Below are 20,005 nucleotides of genomic sequence, written 5' to 3'. Positions count from 1 at the left end.
CTTTTTGTGGGGGAGAAGTTGGATCCCATTGGTGTTACTTGAAATGATGTTTTGGCTAAAGAATAAGATAAATAGAACTTTCTTGTTTATTGATGTTGTGAAACTAATTTTCAGGAAAGTGCAGAAGAATGTTGCTGCTTCAGAAAATTCTGCATATTTTGTTGATCTTCTTAAATGAACTCTAATATTTATATTAAAGTAACACACTGACCTTAACATAGTGAAATACCTCCAAAGCTTTGCAACATAGTAGTTTAAAGTAAGTTAATGCTGTTCAGTACTGATGTTGCTTTTGTTTCCCAGTGGCAAAATAGCAGGTCATCTCAGGTTGTAGCTGTGCTATGAATGAATCTTTGGCAAAACTTGGTTTCATAGTAAGTTTTGGTTGAAGCTTAAAGCATTGTTCTAAAATGCAATGAAACGCTGGGAATAGACTTTTCCTAGTGCTTGAGCTAAGTAACTAGAGCTTTTCAGCTTGGCTTTTCAGCATAATCTAACTGCATTTGAGAAGAGGCATTTAAAGAACAGTCATTACAGTATTTCTTTTGAAACGCTAAAAGAAAAAAAGATGCCAGCAATGAGTTTAGAAATCATTCTTTTAACACTAGTCTTGGAAAAAATCTGCAATCTTTGTTTTAGAGGGTATTATAAACATTTTGACATGAGGCACTGGAAGGCTTTACACTTTTGTGCTTTTGTCATTCTCATCCTAGTAAGTTCTGAGTTGGTAATAGCTGTCATAGGCTTTTGATTGTGGGGTAGGTGCTCCATTTTTACCAGCCTAAAAGCTTTGTCAGACTTTCGTTTTACAGCTATTTTATCTGAATGTTTTCATTGAGAGAAAGATGTAGTAGTATGGGTGTTATTACTAATCCCTAGAGAATCTGTGTCGGGTATGGATGTTATAAATGCTTCTGTAGGAGTTTGAAGATTTATAAGTTGCTAGTGAATCCACTCCTGTGTCAAGTTTTTCCTACAGTGCTTTTATGTGAGGGGTCTAAACAGAATGGAAACTTGTTTGTCAGTGGGGCATTGGTAATCCTTAGTTGTTTTATAAAGGTCAATTCAGATTGCAGCCTTACGGTTTTGATTAGGAAGATAACCAATTAGTAGATAGAAATTGGTCTGTCATCTCTTGTCATCAGAAGTGTTTATTTTCAGAAGGATTTCTTCCCCCACCCCCAACCAATTTAATTGTTTTTTATGTAATATGGCTTTGTAAAACTAGTATAACATGATCTGAAAGCTCTGTCTGTTGAGATGGCAAAGGTTTTAGTCCAATGCTAGCGCTGATCTGTCAGTGTGGCTCTACTCAGTTCAGTCTACTGTTGTAGTGATGCAGTAGTATTTTGTTATAATAGAAATACTTCGGAAATAAAATTAATTATATACAATTAGGTTAAAACTAAGTTCGTTATTTAGGCAGTATGATTTCTAAAACAGAGGAACTGTAAGCAAATGTACTCTTTGTCCTCTTCAGTGTTTGCATGTGTACTTTTTTAAAGACTACTGGGAAAAGCAATCCTGCTCATGTTCTGGGACCATCATCAGCCACAGCCAGATTGTATGTGTATTTCCTTTAACTAGGAATGATGTGTGTGTAGTTACTGTCATTATTTTGACAGTAAAATCGTTACTTCAGAGAGGCATAAGACACTAATAAATGTAATAGAAGTGTCTTCCTGAATGTGCATTTCAATAATAAGAGATCTTTTACTGTAGTCAGCAACACAAAATTTATGTGGCTGGAAAAAAATGTTTCTCCTGCAAGGTTAATGGCAATTTTAACTCCTGTGTCTTGTTGGTGACGACTGATTCTTTTCTTCCCCTTGATACAAGCACCTCCGTTCTTTGAAAGTTACCTCTGAAAAGTATAAAAGCAAAACCATCCCAAGAGGCATATGTGATTGGAAAAGCAGGAGGGGAAAAAAAAAAAAAAGGAGGGTGGGGACAGAAGCAAACCTGAGCAAGTTATCTCAAAACTTACATTATTGAGTGAAATGTTGATATGTTGAAAAAACTTTATTCTGAGCTGAAATGTACTCCAAAATAAATGAGAACAAACTAAGTATAAATATAGCATAGCACGTATTATGCTGGTGTTGTCTTGTTGCTTTTTCTGTTTTACTGTTTTATACTGTCTTTTTAAATGAAATGTTCTTCCGTAGATTGTGTCAATTGATGCTTAGTTACACTTCTAAGGTAAAAAAAAAAACAAACTGAACTGCTGGGTGTCACTGAAAGAGGGAAACGGAGTTGCTGTTTTTGTCATGTGGTGGCAGGCTTTGTATTTTTTTGTTCCTTCTGCCTGGTTGAAACAGGAAACTTTTAGCTTCTCCCTTCCCTTATTTATGCAGCAGCAGGTTAGACTGCCCTGAGGAAAACTAGCGGGCTCCTGTTGTAGTGCTCTAGAGCAGCACAGCATGAACTTCTAGAAGAGACTGTCATGCTCCATGTGGAACCTGTGATAGACGGGCACACGTATATCTTCCTAAATTTGTCTGTGTTGAACTGTTAGGAGATATTTTCTGCAACATGGTTGTTATTTCTAGGAAATTACTTGTTTTCGGTGGAAATACGGACCCTGATTTGGTTTTTCTTTGTGCTTCCAGAGGACACATGTAATGATAATGGAAAATTTCTCCACTTACCTGTGTGCCAGCATGGTAATGAGTTGCCAAGCTGTGTCTCATCGAATGAACTTTCATCTGTCTTGCAACCTTGTTTATCATCTGGCAAAAACTAACAAGAAAAAGAATCTATTTCTTATTTTCTGTTTTTCCCTTTATAACTTTCAAAAGTCAGCAGGGTGCAGCGGCATCATTTTTTCACTGTAGTATAATTCACAATACATTAATATGACATGTTTTTTCCCTAAAACTTGATGTTTAATATGCCTTTAACTTTTTGCCATTCAGGATGGTGATGAGTCATCTCCAATTTTAACAAGTTCTGAAATTGTGAAGATTCCAGATCCCCAGATGTCTATGGTGAGCATGCTCCGTGTAATGCAATCCGTATTATAGTATTTTTGTTGAAGTTTTCGTAAATGGAGGTGAAAGCTTGCCTCTATTGCTGTCTTCAATATTTAAAAATTCCAGTGGAAAGATATATATTTGACCAGTTGAGAAATATCAGTGGGTTTGACTTTTTAATTTTTTTTTTCTTTGCTGCTGCTGCTAGATTAAAATACAAGAAGTGGTTTAATGCTTATGTTCATCTCCTCCTTTCCATACCTAGTGTGCTTGCTTCTGAGGTGTAGAAAAGCAGAGAAAGGGGGATTGCTGGCAAAAGAGGTCAGAGGGTGGGAATATAAGGTAAGAGGGAGATGAAGAAATGAAATGTAGAGGATGGTGCAGTAACTCTTGGTCACTTCGTCTGTTAAAATATTTTCTCCCTACACTCTCTTGTATGTTGTCTTTCATGTAGACAGTGCCTAAGTACAGTTCTAGAAAAGATTTCCATTATTGTGGATGCCAATTCAGTGGGACTGGTATTGGCAGCTTTGGGAACCTTAATGTAAGTGGGCTTCTACTGGCAACACTGTTTGAGCACTGTGTAATCTAACACTGCAAGAGCAAGTCTGACAATGCTGAAAACTGCCTTGGCTGCTGAAATCTCATTGACACTGTGGCTCCTATTGTGGCTCCTACTGTTGCTAACATGGTATTAACAGTGGGAAAACTTTTTGAGATGTTTTTCTTGCATACAAAGCTTTATACTGCAAACATCATCCTAAAAAACACTTATAAAGTGTCTAGCACGTTGTGAGTGCTGTCTAAATCACAGACATGTCGACTGAAACGCTTACATTTTGCAGCAATTCACTAAAAGGCAAGATAGGGTTTGTAAATTATGTGAAGTAGAAAACCAAAACAAAACCTCAAAATCCCCAACAACCCTCCACATACTATTGAAGGAGGTTCTTCTAAAACAACAGCAACAAAAAAATCCAGAAGATGCTGTAGTTTTAGATGTGAATTTTAATTGCCATGCATTATTCAAGATACTGGTGAGTCTTTCCTAGATGGTTTCATTTCAGTAGTAATTTTCTCTGGAGTTTTAAGTATTTATAAATACTGACTTACCCTCTGCGTTTAGGAGAACTTAGTAGAAAGCAAACATCACAAGCTTGCTCGAAGTTTAAGAAGTGGACCTTCTGATCATGATCTGAAGCCTAATGCAGCTACGCGAGATCAGCTTAATGTAAGTCAGTCATATGATGGCTAAATTCAATTTTATTAGGTAGGTTGGTATTACTATATGGTGACAATTTAAGGAAAATACAGTTAATTTCAGTTTATAGAAAGTGATTAATGAAGAAATGTTAAGTGTTTCTTACAAGTGCTTAGTTAGATGGGTCCAACTCAGGAGCAGAAGGTACTTGCTCATTTTTCTGTAAAACAGTTTTGGAGCGATAAGAATGCATATTGTGCACATATCAGGTAGGTGTTAATGGTGGTCTTAAAGTAACTGTGTATGTTTGCCTACACTGCCAGTTCAACCACATAACTGAAGAGCATCACCATCATAGCATGAGAACTTCGTGTTGTTGGAAAGATTTTTTGTTTGTTTCTAGCTATTTTCATGTGTTGTCAGTGTTGTGCTTTATCACAGTGTAGTCTGTTAACTTGTTAGTTATGCCTGCTTATGTTTTTAAACTCACTTTCTGACTATGTATCTAATAGATCATAGTGAGTTACCCACCGACAAAGCAGCTAACGTATGAGGAACAGGATCTAGTTTGGAAATTCAGATATTACCTTACTAATCAGGAGAAGGTAAGTTGAATGATTTGAGAAGACTTATTAACGCAAGAGGTGCTTCGTCCGGCACTTGTTCTACAATGTCCTGTCCTTGCAGACATACAGACCTTCAGTGTCTTAGAAGCTATTCAAGATTATTTTTTCTACAATGTTACTGATATAAAAATTAGTGACTTTATTTTTTCCTCTTAAATCATGTGAACTGGCTATTACTGCAGCAGTCTGTCTTCAAACACCTTGTCAGCTTAAAATACCAGTGTTGCCAATTTTGTCTGCAGCAAATAAAAATTATTAAAGAGTAGCTTCTTCATCCCTTTTAGACAAAGGTTAGTGTTACCAGAATAAGTAGCAGCACACCAAAAGCCCGAAGTAAATTAAATAACTAAATAATCCCTCAGCAGTGGCATTTTTAATGTAGTGGTAATGGTGGTAGAGCAGTAACCATTGACTTTACATTTTACTTAGAAGATAACTCAGCTGCAGTTTTTGGGGACATACTAAAACAATTCAGTGTTGTATTGTCACTTATATCAGTAAGGTTTCCCAGGTCTGCACTTATGTAAATACAGTCTGAATCTAGTTCTACCTTAATGTGAAACATTAATTTCTGAAATAATTTGTTTAGCCTGGCTTTTCACTAATGAATTGTCCAATGTCTTTCTATTTAGGCCTTGACAAAATTCTTAAAATGTGTCAACTGGGACCTACCACAGGAGGCAAAGCAAGCACTGGAGCTACTGGGAAAGTGGAAGCCCATGGATGTGGAAGACTCTCTAGAACTTCTGTCATCACACTTCACCAACCCAACGGTTCGGCGCTATGCTGTCGCCCGGCTTCAGCAGGCTGATGATGAGGTATTCATTGGTCTGTGGACACGTGAAAGTCAGGTGGTCTCAGGATTTTTAGTCTCATTGAGTACTTGAAATGTTTGCTACTTTTTAAGGTGTTAAAGAATACTGATGGAAAACGAAAAAAAAAAATTCACTGTGATGCTATTTATTGTAAGCTCTCTATGGAGCAAAGTCTTCACATTATTAATTGGCACTCATTGATAATTGTCTTAGTGTGAGCAGCCAGTGATAGCTGGTTTTGTCAAACAAGGTGAAACCACCATATGTTCTCCTCAGAAACCAGTGACAAATTTTGAAGGTTAACTTGCATAGAAGTGCTTTGAACTTAAGTAGTCTACTAAAAGATTTCCAACAAATCCTCCTGCTAAATTGAAGCAGTATTTCATCATACTCTTCTGCTAAAGAAAGTGAGTAGAAAAGCATCTGTGGAAATAAGGTGTTTCTAATTGTATACTGATTAGAATATGATGAGCTGTGATTTGTGAGTAGAGCCCACTTAATAGATGCTAATCAGTTAATTATTTATGTATTTAATTTTCTTTTGACAGTAAAAAAAAAAATACTTTGAAGGTATTTCCATAACTCTTGAATCCTTGACAATCAATAGAGTTTAAAATAGGGAGCATAATGTATCAAATTTTTGCAGGCCTACTTCAATAGCTAAGGTCATACTGCTTTGACTTGAAAAATGTACCTTTTATGAAACATTTAAAGGCAACTATATGGAGCAAGTTGAATAGCAGAGGGAAAAAATTCATTATAAACAGCAAGTGATTAAAATTCTATACTTCAATCTAAAATAGATCAGATATGTGGGGGTTTTTGGATCCCCAGCTATACAAGGGATTAAAAAAAGAAAAAAGAAGAAAAATGATAGTGCATTAATGAGGAGAGAATCTGAATTCCTGGTACCATGGTCCAGATTTTATTCTTGAATTTTTTTCTTGGAGCCACAAACTGAAAGGTTTATTTTGTGGATGCTGGAAGCAAGTAGGACAGCTTAACTAAGGAGAACTTTAAAGTAGTAATTGCCCTTAAATATTTACTTAATTAGGACTTACTACCTTTGAGTAACAAAACATTAGTAGTGTGATAATTTAGTATCTTTTGCGAGTCGAACTTCATCCTACACCAGTTTTTCTATTGTATATTGCTTGCTAGGGAGACCCAAATTTCCATTTCTCTGTAGGCCACTAAATGCAGACTAAGTTCTCTATAAAATAGAATTTTGAAAACATGGAGGCCTAGTCAGCTTTGTCTGACCCCCTCAATTCACTTTAATTTTTTTCCTCCATGAGGATTTGCTGATGTACCTGCTACAGTTAGTCCAGGCATTGAAATATGAAAACTTTGATGACATAAAGAATGGACTGGAACCTAGCAAGAGGGACAGTCAAGGTTCAATGTCAGAAAGCATGACAACATCTGGAACTAACGGTGCAGAAATAGACAGGTAAGAAACTTAGATTTCCAGTAGAAAAGCAGAAACATGTAACACTGTGAGCCCTCAAATTCTTTCTCCTTTTTAGGGACTATTGCATATTCAACATCCTATTTTATAATCTGAAGTGGTAACATTAAAAAAAAAAATCTGACCCCTGAGCTTTCACAGAATGTATTTCCTGACTACAGCTAGTTTACAGAGCAAACATTCTTAATCTTGAAGTTATGGCCTTTGACCTTACTGCACGAAAGGAAGACAACTTCTGGAGAGCAGGAAAAACACTGGCATTGCTTCCTTCTGTCCTTGCAAAAATTAGGATGTCTTCAATGAAGCTATATGAGGCTCCACTTTCCACTTGCATCAAAGACTACGGATCTAGAAGTCCAATCAGTCTGAAATAGAAATTTCTTCCTGCTCCTGCAGAAGAAGGTGTAGCGAGAGTCCTGTGAATGTAAAGGAGCTGGGGGAGCACAGTTTTTTATTCTTGCAGGAACCCAAAAGAAAGGCTGAAATATCTAATTAACATAGTATTAAGCAAGGTGCAAACAAACTTGGTTAACTGAAGTCTCCTGTGAATATTTAATACAGATTTCCAGGATTTTTAGTCTTAAGCTTCAATGTCTAATCCCTTGTATCACTAGGATGTACTTTTCGTATTACAAGTATACTGCTTTTCATTGATCCTGCTGCTAAGCTGTAGAGTGGGTATCCTGGGATGTATGGTGTGTTTTGAGGCTGCAGTGACGCTTGGATTTTAGTAGAGCTGTTTGATTACTTCCTTTCAGGTAAATTTGCTATGTGATAATTTTGCCTTACAAGCATTAGGTTTGTCTACTCTGTTATGTGTAATTGCATTCCAGAGACGAGTGCTTGCAGGTGTTGTGTATTAGCAATTTCATCTTAAGAACATTTAAAAAAAAAGCTTATCCTGAAATTGCGGATTTGCTAAATTCCCATCTATGTCTGCTTATTTTTTATGGAAGATGAAACAAAATGCTAAGTTTCATGTAAGTGAATGTCCTTCAGAGCCATAAACTGTGTAGCTAACCAGGGACAGATTTTTGCAGTTTTCAGGAACTGCAGCTGTCAAAGATGCTGTTCATGCAGTTTGTTCTGAAACAGGGTTGAGATACTATCTTCGAAGTTACTTCTCGTCCAGTTTTCTGAATTTATTATGCTGTGAAAATGAAATGCATTGCTATTTCCATGCATGCCCCCTGCTCCCCAAGCAAGAAATTCGAATCATGCCAATTACATGCTTTCCTTATGTAGTTCCCAGATCATGAGTCCTATTCCACCTGTTTCCTCACCACCTCTTACTTCTAAGACAAAGGAGCTTGCAGACAGTGAAAACCTTGATGTAAGTCAAATGCTTTACCTTCTGTTTTTGATACTTTTTTAGTGACCTGCTACTGGTTTTAGTTTTTGTTTGTGAATATTTGAATCTTTCTACTGTATCTTGCTGAATACTTAGAATGCTCAGAGAATATAAATGTAAACTAAATGCTAAGAAAATAGCAATAGCTTAACTGATTATTTTTTTACAGGCATCTATTTATGTACATGGTCACACTATCCAAAATTGGGGGACTGGGCACTGAATTCTTCATAAAATTAAAGTACTCTCCTTTAAAGGAGAAAATTACTGCAAAGACTGTCACATGCTGATTAGATACTGACAACTGCATGTGTTTGAGGTGTTTTAAAGCAGGTTTTTTTAAATGGAAAACAGTTATCCAAATGTTTTAATCTCTGCAATCTGTTCTTCCTTTAGCCATATTCTTTGGCATGGGTGTCATCTTTTTTGCACTTAAGTGAGACGCTGTATTGATTTACATCTGCCAAGGATTATACTCAATTTATACCACAAGTAGAAGAGTAATAAGAATGGGACTGGAGGGAGGGAGAGATAGAAGGTAAAGATGGTTTGAAGGAGTCTGATTTTAATGTAATGTGCAGTTAATTGGTCTTTGAACTAAAGATCCATTTTCTGTTGCAAATCTTCCTTTTTGAGTCTCATTACTGCATAGAAAATACGCCTCAAATTGAGCATATCAGTAAAGTTACACATATTTCTTGTTAGTTGGAATATTAAACCTTGAAAAAGCAGCTAAATGCTGTGTATCCTCTGCAGATTTTTTTCTTTATGTTAAAATGTAGAACGTCTTGAAGATTTTCACATCTTCTGGATGCAAAACAGGGTAGCAAATCCCTTTCAGGGTTGAATCTTACAGCAATGGATAATTGCATAGGAAGAAAGTGTAATATACTGTAAATAGAAACTTTACATTAAAGATTTGTTGTTGGAGAACATATGTACTTTTGACATGTTGGTAAATATATTACTGTAATAGCAGACCTTTTTTTACTTGTAGTGTTGTTGCAGGATTTGGAGTAATATTAAAACTAATACGATTTAAATATTAGGTTGGATTGGATTCAGATTTTAGAAGGAAATGTATCTCTCAAAATACCCTGCAGTTATTTGGGGTTTTTCCTTAACTTTGTGTGTCTCTCAGGTGCTTACACTTCTTTACAACTTAATTTTGTTTTTCTTAAATCCCTTCCAGCAAGACCTTTGCACTTTCTTGATATCACGAGCATGCAAAAATTCCACGTTGGCAAACTACTTGTACTGGTATGTTAGAAACTATTTATTCATACTGTATCAATGTCTAATTGAAATCACAGCTATAATACCCAGAAGGATGCACAGCAAAAGATAACCTGTCTTGAGAACTTGAGAATCTCAGTTTCTCTCTGGATGAAGTAGTGGATTTAAAACAACATGCATTTGAACAGAATGATTTGTAAAAGGAGGGTGCTGGTGGTTTGTAGGGCATTACGTACAGTGTTCCCTGCCCCCCCCCCCCCCCCCCCCCCAAAAAAAAAAAAAAGCCTAACTGTAGTTTATAAGGTGTCATTCAAATTGTTTATGGTGGTGGGGTGGAGTTAAAGTTCATCTTCTGCTCTGCTTTTCTGTTTGGTTTGCGTTTATAGTTTTTGACAGTGTTGGCTAGAATACTGAAGTTATGCACTTTAGTATTAATCAAGAGTGTACTTTAGGAAGGTTCATAAAGCACTAATTCTTTTCTGCTAATCTAATTATTTTTTTAGATTCCATTTGTGGGTATATTATGAGCACAAACAAAATGTCATTGCAGATGCACGCTTTCTTAAGGGGGAACTTCAGTTGTGAATAGTTCATTTAGATAGTGGAGAGGTACTTAGCTAAGGATCTTGTCTCACTTCAGTGGTTTAAGAATTAAATTAGATGCCTAAATCAGTCATCTGCATGCCTTCTGAGTAAGCATTTGCAGGTAGGAATTATCTCATTTGAAGGAAGCTGAGATGAATAGAGCTGTACTCTGTGAAGGTGTGTGTGTATATGTGTATAAGTTAATGTACATACATATGCGCATGTACACAACACATACAGCTATTCACTTGTATATACACATGTATTTTAAAATAGAGAGCGTAGATGCCTTTTACATGGCTAAACTTAAGTCAAATGATTTGCATTTGTATCTTTTGTAGATGTATCTAATAATTAAAAATACTAAGACCCGTGATCATATGTTAATGTACTATGAATATTAACTACAGATAAGTCATGGATTGGGAACAGTGTGATATGTGATGCAAACCTACCAAAATGTTCTTATAAAATTCTTAAAAGAATACTAACCTATGCTAAGAGTGATTCCATTTGCCTTTTTAAGTTTTATTATTTCATTGCTTTTTCAGTAGCTTGAATTTAAGATATTTAAGTGGATGATTTAACTACAGTTCCTATTGCAGTGGCCAAAGATAATGTTTGGCTTCAGAATAAAGTGCTATCAAATTTAAATTATTAAAATAATTGCAGGCTGAATTGATGTGGGTAGAAGCCAAATGCTTGACTTAATCCAATATTCTTCATTAAGATCACTGTTAGTAGATTAGCTTATTTCTACCCCATGGATAGAAACTGTGCACTTAAATTTTGGCAACATCTCAGTCTACAGAAAGTTCAAATGTCTAGAACTCTGAAGTTTTTGTCTTATGACTTTATTTAAAAAAAAAAAAACAAAAAAAAACAACAGACAGACAAACCACAAACACAAAAAAAAAGAAAAACCCAAACCAACCACCAAACCAAAAAAACCCCAGTCAATTTATTCTTTGTTTTCTTTCCAGACATCTCAATTTCTCAGTGACAAAATACAAATGTTGCAGCCACTGTTTCAGCTGACGTAGCCATAAATCCTCTTGGCTGCTGATCAATTGCTTGTTTCAACTATCCAGACACAGCATGCACCTAAAATAATCAATGGAAAAAGTACAATAACCCTTGAAAATCAAACCTCCTGCTCAGTCACTTGTCACTGTAAAGCTATCCTATCCTCATACTTTAACAGCAGCTACAGAAGTCAGCTACTGCTTTTTTCTGTCTCTTCTTCGGACATACGAGACACCTATCCGAGTATGAAGCATTACTCTTGCTCCTTGTTTCAAGATAGCTTTGAGAAACTGTCTAGGGCTTTTTAACAAATGAAGATGAAAATGGCATGTTTCAATTCATTACTTCCTGTTTTCCTTTAAGTTTTGGTGCACAGACTTTTAAAATATGGACTTATTTTTATGCACATATTGCTGCAATCTAATTTTGTCATTTTAGTGAGGGAATGATGTAGAGCAATTTATTACCAAAGTCCTAGAAGTAATCTTTAGTTACAGATTTCATTGAGATAATACTCATGGAATGAGTTACATATGCCTTATTTTAATGTATATAATATATTGTGTATTTAAAGTAAGACTAGTCAAATCTGATCAGCTGCAAATGACAGTCCTCTTATTTGTCCCCTAATCATTCAGTTGCAAAGAGATTCTGAAAAAGTGCATAAGGAAGGGTTAATTCTAGCTGCCAGAGTAAAGTCCAGATGTGTTTGTTGAATGTGTAGAGTCGCTTTTGAATCCAAATTCAGTGTTTTAAAATCGACTGACTTGCTAATTTTTTCCTTTTTTTTAACAGTGGGATTATATTTTTTTTTTTTTTACTGGGTGGTGCTAGGAGATAGATTGATCAACAGAAAGAATAACTTCCGTGCATAGCTTCTTTTGGATTATAAGTACTGTGAACAGAAAGATGCACAAAAGCATTCCAAACAACTGCTTAACATATAAATTTTCAGTATAACTATCCCAAGTTGTACTGTTTAAATCTTGTACCTGAATCCTAATTTTAGAAATGAAAACTTATTTTGGAATGTAGAATTTGCAGAGCTGCTTCAGGACTAACACCATCTCTTCCACCATTGCTAATGGTAAAATAGGGAACAGGCAGGGTGAGATTCTTCTTGGTTTTGCAGGTATATTTGAATAACAAGTTTGCAGCCACTACATTGTGTAGAGGGTAGTAGCACAGTGGAATGCCTGCTCCTCCCATGTGTACTGCTTGGTTGGAGTGTTTGTGTGATTTGGACTTCTGACTTGTCCTGTTTGAGTGATGCCGCTTCATTGCAAGTGAAAGACCTCAGAAACTTTGATAGGCTCTCCTGATTCAAGTGGGAATTTGTGACTATGCAATTTTGAAGAGTTCACCTGTTGGTTGAGATAGCAATCTCATTCAAAGATTGACTTTATTTTTAGTTCCAGGCCTATAATACAGGGCTACTGTATTTCACTCAAATTGTGCAGCACCAGAGTACAGCATAACTTGGGTTGTTTTTATGCTGCAGGTATGTAATAGTGGAGTGTGAAGACCAAGACACTCAGCAGAGGGACCCAAAGACTCACGAAATGTACTTAAATGTGATGAGAAGATTTAGTCAGGCTTTACTGAAGGTAATGCCTCTGCGTAAGGAAATACGTAGTGGTTTGGGATAGTCATTCTTTAAAAAGACATAGGTGTCTAGGAGGACGACAGTTTTTTATGTCATAGGTATTGAAATTTTAAAAAAGTTTCTGCTTTTGCTTGAAATTTGAATTTGTGGTAAACCAAAGAAACTACTGAAAAAGAAAAGAACAAGTATTGGGAACTCTTTCCTCTGTTTTATTGCTTATTCCTGTTAGTAACCTGCTGGGCCTAAAATCCTCTCTCTTGTGTAATCAGTCTACTTTATTTACTATTTCTTTATTGGAAGCACTTGTCCTTGCAGTGTAAATTGAGACAAGACATTTATCTTTTGAATTCACAGTGTTGTTCTGTGTATCAGCAGCAGAGGGTGCTGGAGCAGTGGGGAAAAAAAGCAAAAACGAAAATAAAAACTTTTGTGAATTGCAAGCTATAACGTATAGCAAATGTGCAGTCTTTCCTGATTTTCATGTATCTCACACGTCATACTAAAATTCTGATTTTAGGGATGTTGCTTAAATCTGACTCTTACGCTTCATAAGAATATTCCATGTGCTTATCCTTACTAACTTATTTTGGCTGTGTGAATAGGTTTGTCATGCATGACTGTTCACCACTGAAATTGTTGATGCAAATTGAAGTGCACTGCTGGTCAGATAATTGATTGCCAGCTACAGTGATTCTGATTGTGTTTACAGAAAATACCTTTCAAATTGACAGGAAATTGATCATTATTCATTTACCTCTTAAAAGCCCAAAGGTCTAAGAATAAAGGAATAATTTCTAGATAAAATAATTACAGAACAAAGAACTAATTTTGTTTCTTTTAATTCATTTAGGGTGATAAGTCTGTCAGAGTTATGCGTTCATTGTTGGCAGCCCAGCAGACATTTGTAGATCGGCTGGTTCATGTAATGAAAGCAGTGCAGCGTGAAAGTGGGAATCGTAAGAAAAAGGTAACTAAAGGATTGGAAAAATTATCTCTGGCTAGAATTTGATAATAGGAATGTTGGCGTTTAACTAAAAATTGTTAGCACTGAGATTTTTAACAGATGTCCATCTGTCCTGTAATAACTTTAGGTAACTTGAAACAAACTTTGGAGAGGTTTAGATGGGTCAAAGTTCCAAAGTGTTCTGAAAGTTTCTAGATGAAAAACAGAAGAGGCCCTTCAGAAAAATCTTGTGATACTTTGGCAAAAGGAAGATAGGGGAATAATCGAGTAGTTGAAGATACAAGAGTGAACAAGTTGTGGGGGATGTGGGAAGGTAGCAGAGGTTATTGTGGTGTGAGAATTATGCCAGGATAGATAATGAAATTTGACTAGCAGCAATGTTTAATTTGTTCCAAGAGCCACAAAACTATTCTTTTATAAGGAACTTTGCCTTCTGTTGCATCTTTTGGAAAGGGATTTCTATCATAGGTGCATTTTAAGAAGATTTGTCCTTAGTTAAAATATTTTAAGTGAACTTGACAGATGTGTATGTGGAGGAAGCAGGAAGGCCAGAGGGATTTCTATTCAAGTTTGGTTTTTGGTTTTGTTTTTTCTTTTTTCTTCTGGCACACATCAGTATGTTTAAACATGTATTTTTCAGTGTAATGATTTTTATCACCCTTCTTTAAATCTGTGGGGTATATTTCTGCAGGAAAATGAAACACAAGTATTGCATCATTCTTATGAAATTTTGTGAATATTCTATGTATCAGTAATAAAGGTGTAATCAGTAAAAGAGGAGGAGTGTTTTTCAATTCGTAAGAATATATTTCTTGCTTGTGCAATACATTGGTAGCATTCTGTCATATAGTCTTTTATAACTGCTGGGATATTTCTGTAAAACTAAGAAACAAATGGCTTCGGTTTTTCAATTAAAATCTAGCTAGCAGCAGTTAACCACTAAAAGTATTCCTAACAGTAGTGGGCTACTTTGCTGTGTGTTTTTGCCTGTTATATTCAGTAAGGGAAAAGGCTAGAGACTTTTATGTATTCAACCTTTATTATGTAGGGCACCAAGTGTAAAGTATTTGAAAATTGACTGGTATTGTGTTTCTGGTAACTACAGTTGTAGGAATGTAGAGCAAGCCCTGAAATCAGATCTGTGCAAGCTGTTTGCAATTTGGTTCACTGATGGTAGGGGATCTCCTTGAGTTCAGGGATTTAAATGATCAGAGCTAAAGACTTGAATCCAGTTTCTGAAACAGAGCTAATGTTTGATACTGGTATGGAAAGCAAATCATCCTGCTACTTGTACAGGTAATTTAGAAATAAATTTATGTAAGTCTGTTATATCTGGCACTTAAAATTGCTTGACTCTACTCAGACTAGATGGAGTATTTGCTTCCTTATTCACATTACTGCAAGTGGGGAATTTTTATTTCACTGGATTTTAAGAGTGAAACCGTGATTCTTTGGGAGAGTAAATAATTGAATAAATTGGCTATTTATTAATAATACATCCATTGTTAAAAGACAGTTTAACTGTTTAACACATACCTAGTATGTGTTTTATGGTTGTGGGGTTTTTGGCTTTTTTTAAAACAAGTTTTCATTTTTTTATTCTTTCAGAATGAGAGGCTTCAGGCATTGTTAGCAGATAATGAAAAGATGAATTTAGCAGATATGGAACTTATTCCACTTCCTCTGGAACCTCAGGTGAAAATTAAAGGGATAATCCCTGAAAAAGCCACACTCTTCAAGGTAAATAAGATATTCTGAATAGCTGAAGTACAAACAAATCTTATGACCACTAAGCTTAGAAACATCAGTTTTAAAGATTTAAAGGGGCTGACATAGTCGAGGCAAGATGTAACTGTAACGTGCTCTTAAAGTGGCTAAGCAACTCTATTTTCTTTGTGAAACTCCTTTTTTTCAAGTTAATGTGCAAACTTTAAAGCAGCTTTTGTAAGAATGATACAGTTTATAAAGTTTATGAAGTCCCCAAGCTCAAGGCATGCTTCTTAGTTCAGAATTTCTCTGAACTTTAGTTAGATGGTATTCAATAGGAATACCATGTATGATCAGAGTCATACAAATCAAGTCAGGTGTGCTGGATGTCAGCTAGATGTACATGTCTATTACATTGGAAAATAAAACTGTTAAATTGGTGGAGACTGGAAAGCAATAAGGTGGTCCGTTTCACGCAGTTGCAGTGGGCTGACAGGTAGATCCTATATCCCTATGGTTGATAAGTCCTTAAACCAATCTGTAGCAGTTGCTTGTGATCATATGGCCATCCCTTAATCTAGTTAATAAACAGTTGAAAGGCCTGGGGTTATTTTGCTTCCTATACTACTTGGAATGTAAGTTATTGCTTGGAATGTAATTTATTACCTGTGTCTGGTGATGTAGAACCTCTTCATAAATTTACTTTCAACTCATATAGGTGACTGTGATCTAATTTTAAGATGACCAAAATGTGCTTTATGAGTCAGGCCTATGTCCAGGAGGCATTCTCTGCCAGTTAAAAAATGTACAAGCTGCTGTGACAAACAATGTTAATCCATCATCTCTACTAGCTCACAATTTTGTTATGCCCAGTAGTTTCAAACTTTGGTGACTGTGATATAATTTGTGTTTACTTAAAATCAGAGATGAACATTTTTGCATAGTTTTCCACCAAACCATCTCTTGGTTTCCCAGCTTTGGCTTGCTTCTTTATATACCAGTTAGTCTCTTTGAAGAGTATGCTTCTTCAATTGCGTGCTCTTGCACCTCAGGTTTGAGGCAGCATTGGAAAGATGTTGTCATGACAACAAGATTTTGCAAACTTGGGTCAACTTTTAGCATGAATATATTGTAAGGGTTGGGGGAAGAATGTTGACAAAAATACTGCTGGAACAGCAACTAAATATTTCTTATCAAGAGTAATAGCTTAACTTGATCAGGACAAACTCAAGTCAGATAGTCTTCTTCATATTGGTCTACTATAGCAATGTAGAAAACTTAGGACCAAAAATCTGAGATATAACTTCTTTCAAAATCGGAGATGGTTTTGATTCACCTGATTTTGAAAGGTTACATATTTCCATTTAATCTCTCATTCTGTACTGTTGGATAAATGACTAATTTTTGGTGCTCTTGGACATCACATGGCAGCTTTTGTAGGACTATTTAACAAATAATTTTTCCTTTATTTATCAAACTTAATAATTTTAAAACATTCATTGCATGTGAAAATCTAATGTAACTGCTCAAATATTAAACTCTGTATCCTTGAATATTTTTTTGGTTTTGGTTTTGATGGAAGTGACTTGGTCAGTTGCAATAGATGAAATAATTCATGTAGGTAATTGATTCCCTTCAACCCATTTTATGCAGAGAAATTGCAAACAATTAAATTGGCTTTCTCAAACAACAAAGTAAAAAGGCATTTTTGCTTTTACTAAATAGATTAAGGAAGCAATTAATTGTTTAAGAAGTCTTGCCCCTAGCATTTCTTTGATGTTTATCCTATAATTGTGTCTCTTTTTGATCTGGTCAGTTTAAATTTGTTTTGTTGTGACCTTTTGCATAGTGCTTCTGTGTTGATTGGAATTACATGCATACAAACAAAACTTGAATACTTCTGTCCTTTCTCTTCTGCTGCTGGAGGGGGGATGTGGCAAGGGAATGTATCCTTCACACTCCTTGCTAAAAAAGGAGGAAAGCCTTAAGGGGGTTTTGGTTTTTTGTGGTTTTGTCTTTTTTAAAACATGCCTAGATCACACTTTTGGTAACTAGAAATGGTATGTTCTAACTGTTTAGTCCTAAACAATGAGTAACTGCTTTTAGAAGCTTTAGAATTGCTTCTTTTCTATCAAACTGGAGGAATAGTAAAAGAGCTCTGGTACTCACTGCCACACTGTTGGTATTCAAATGGGACTATTTTAAACCTTTTTGTAACTGAATTTGATACTTGAATGCGATGACCTGATACTTGCTTAATTCACTTATCTACAGTGCAGTAAACAAAGATTTATATTTTAGAACTCTACTGTAGCAACATGTTAATATGAACCAGTTTAGTAGAACAAGTTTCCTTTTCCAGAGTGCCTTAATGCCTGCTCAGTTATTCTTCAAGACAGAAGACGGAGGCAAATACCCTGTAATTTTTAAGCATGGTGATGATTTACGTCAAGATCAACTTATTCTTCAGATTATTTCACTCATGGATAAGGTGAGAAATATTAATCCACATCCTTGCCCTTCTCTGCTCTTGATTTTCCTTGTCGAGAGCAAGACTCTTAAAACCTGTTAATGCAGTTTACGTTGCTAATACATTCCAGGGTTCTCAGATCCTAGGTGGCTTTTTTCTTTTCTTTATAGACATGCAATGATCCTGTGTAGTTTTTTTAAAAAAAAAAAAAGTCAAACAGGCTTTCACTCATTACTAATTTAAATGAAGAACAGTGGAGATCAATGTCCAATACACATTGGTTTTAGAAGTAGAAGCTGCTTTTCTCTTGCATTCATCTTTGCTTTTGTGTGTTGTTTTTTCCCAGCTGTTAAGAAAAGAGAATCTGGATTTGAAACTGACACCCTATAAAGTGCTGGCAACTAGTACAAAACATGGTATGAATACTTTTATTTCCTAAATATACGGTATTGGGAGGAATCTTCTCCCTTGTTCATAGACTGTGTTGTGACACAGTATTTTCATGACATGTTTTGCGTAGTATAGCATTCTAAAAAGGAGCTCAAATGTGTAAGAAAATCTTGTTGCAATAGAAGTCATGGAAGTAAACAACCTGAGTGACCACAGTATTCCATAAGTGACTCAAGTATCTTCATAAAAGAAGCCTGGTCTGGATTTTGGAGTGTGTGACGATCAGTAGTCTTATCTTTGCTGCTAGCTTGCTGTGTGATCTTGGACAAATAACTTTTAAATCTCCTATTTATAGATCTTTGCATGAGATGGAGGAAAAAAATGAGACAAAACAAAATCAAACTTGGCTATGTTTTTAGAAACATTCTGGATAAATATTTAGGAAGCCATTGATTTACTTTCTCTTCCCATGAAAACTTGGAAGAACAGACCTTCTGCAAGTTAATTTGGCGTTAATGACAAGTTGTTTTAAAACCACTGAAGGTGTAGAAAATTGGAACAAAATGATTTTTTTGCTGATGAGAAGCAGCTGAATGAAAGTGTGTATTAGTGTTGTCCTTTAATAAACATGCATTATAGAGTAGCCTGAAAGTTTTATGCATTGGAGATTTTTCTTTTTTTTGGTTGTCTTCTGTCACAGGCTTCATGCAGTTTATTCAGTCAGTACCAGTTGCAGAAGTTCTTGCTACTGAGGAGAGTATACAGGTACGTGATGCGGGATTTTTAAGTCGTCTCCTGATCAAACAGTATAAATTGCACGCTTAGATCTCATAAAAAAGTCTTTAGTCTCCCACTGATTTTTGTATCTGTTGTTAGAAGAAAAATTATAGCTTGAAACATAAGTATATTTACAGCAAATGTTTTACTTTAAAAAATATATACTTAAATCACCACATGAGTATCTCATGTCCTAAAAGTAATACCATTTAAGTAATTAAAGTGTAATTTAGTTGTGATACTGAAATTCTGGTTTTGCTGTAATGATGAATGGTAGGTGCATGACACTTTTCTGTACTGTTTTGTTGTTAAGTGTTTCTGTTGTTCATGTGATAGTTTTGGCTTGATACCTGGTCAAAGTATGTTTAATAATTTTTTTTGATGGAACAACTACATAGTTTGTTCATGTAATTTCTGAAGTCTGTTTCCCTGCCATAGTGGCTGTATAGATACTGTGTGATATTTTTTTCTTTTTTTTTTTTTTTTTTTTTTTAGCAAACTTTCTGTAACTGTCATGAAATTGAGTAGGGACACATAATTAAGTAGTGGCACACAGAATTCATGCTAGTTTCAAGCACAGTACATAAGCTAGGTAGCAGGGTTCAGCTGGTTGAGATAAATATAATTAGATAAAAATATACCAAATTGCCATATGAGAGATATAGCTAATAAGGTTTTTTTTTTTTAATGAAAACACAGCATGTTTATGTTGGATTCAATTTGTCACAGTACCTTTTTTCCCTTTTTTCCAGTTGATAGTTAAGTTTGTATGTGTTCATAGCTCAGTAACTGGGAACCAAAGTAA

The 20,005-nt window shown here is 35.4% G+C and overlaps 1 protein-coding gene across 5 annotated transcripts in view; it reads left to right on the top strand.

The window, feature by feature from the left end:
- PIK3C3 (phosphatidylinositol 3-kinase catalytic subunit type 3) overlaps positions 1-20,005 on the top strand; it is an 81,244-nt gene that overhangs the window by 16,603 nt on the left and 44,636 nt on the right. For 4 of the 5 annotated variants that reach the window (XM_075021293.1, XM_075021294.1, XM_075021298.1 and 1 more), the window contains 14 exons: positions 2,919-2,990; positions 3,430-3,519; positions 4,102-4,206; positions 4,689-4,781; positions 5,435-5,620; positions 6,916-7,070; positions 8,334-8,421; positions 9,632-9,699; positions 12,788-12,893; positions 13,743-13,859; positions 15,465-15,596; positions 17,926-18,054; positions 18,380-18,449; positions 19,124-19,188. In XM_075021293.1, the coding sequence (XP_074877394.1) occupies positions 2,919-2,990; positions 3,430-3,519; positions 4,102-4,206; positions 4,689-4,781; positions 5,435-5,620; positions 6,916-7,070; positions 8,334-8,421; positions 9,632-9,699; positions 12,788-12,893; positions 13,743-13,859; positions 15,465-15,596; positions 17,926-18,054; positions 18,380-18,449; positions 19,124-19,188 (1,476 nt within the window). The remainder of the gene's footprint in view (positions 1-2,918; positions 2,991-3,429; positions 3,520-4,101; positions 4,207-4,688; positions 4,782-5,434; positions 5,621-6,915; positions 7,071-8,333; positions 8,422-9,631; positions 9,700-12,787; positions 12,894-13,742; positions 13,860-15,464; positions 15,597-17,925; positions 18,055-18,379; positions 18,450-19,123; positions 19,189-20,005) is intronic. The other variant, XM_075021295.1, reaches the window with a different exon arrangement.

Source organism: Buteo buteo, chromosome Z, assembly GCF_964188355.1.
Source record: "Buteo buteo chromosome Z, bButBut1.hap1.1, whole genome shotgun sequence".
Classification (NCBI taxonomy): domain Eukaryota; kingdom Metazoa; phylum Chordata; class Aves; order Accipitriformes; family Accipitridae; genus Buteo; species Buteo buteo.
This window is presented reverse-complemented; position numbering and strand designations above follow the sequence as displayed.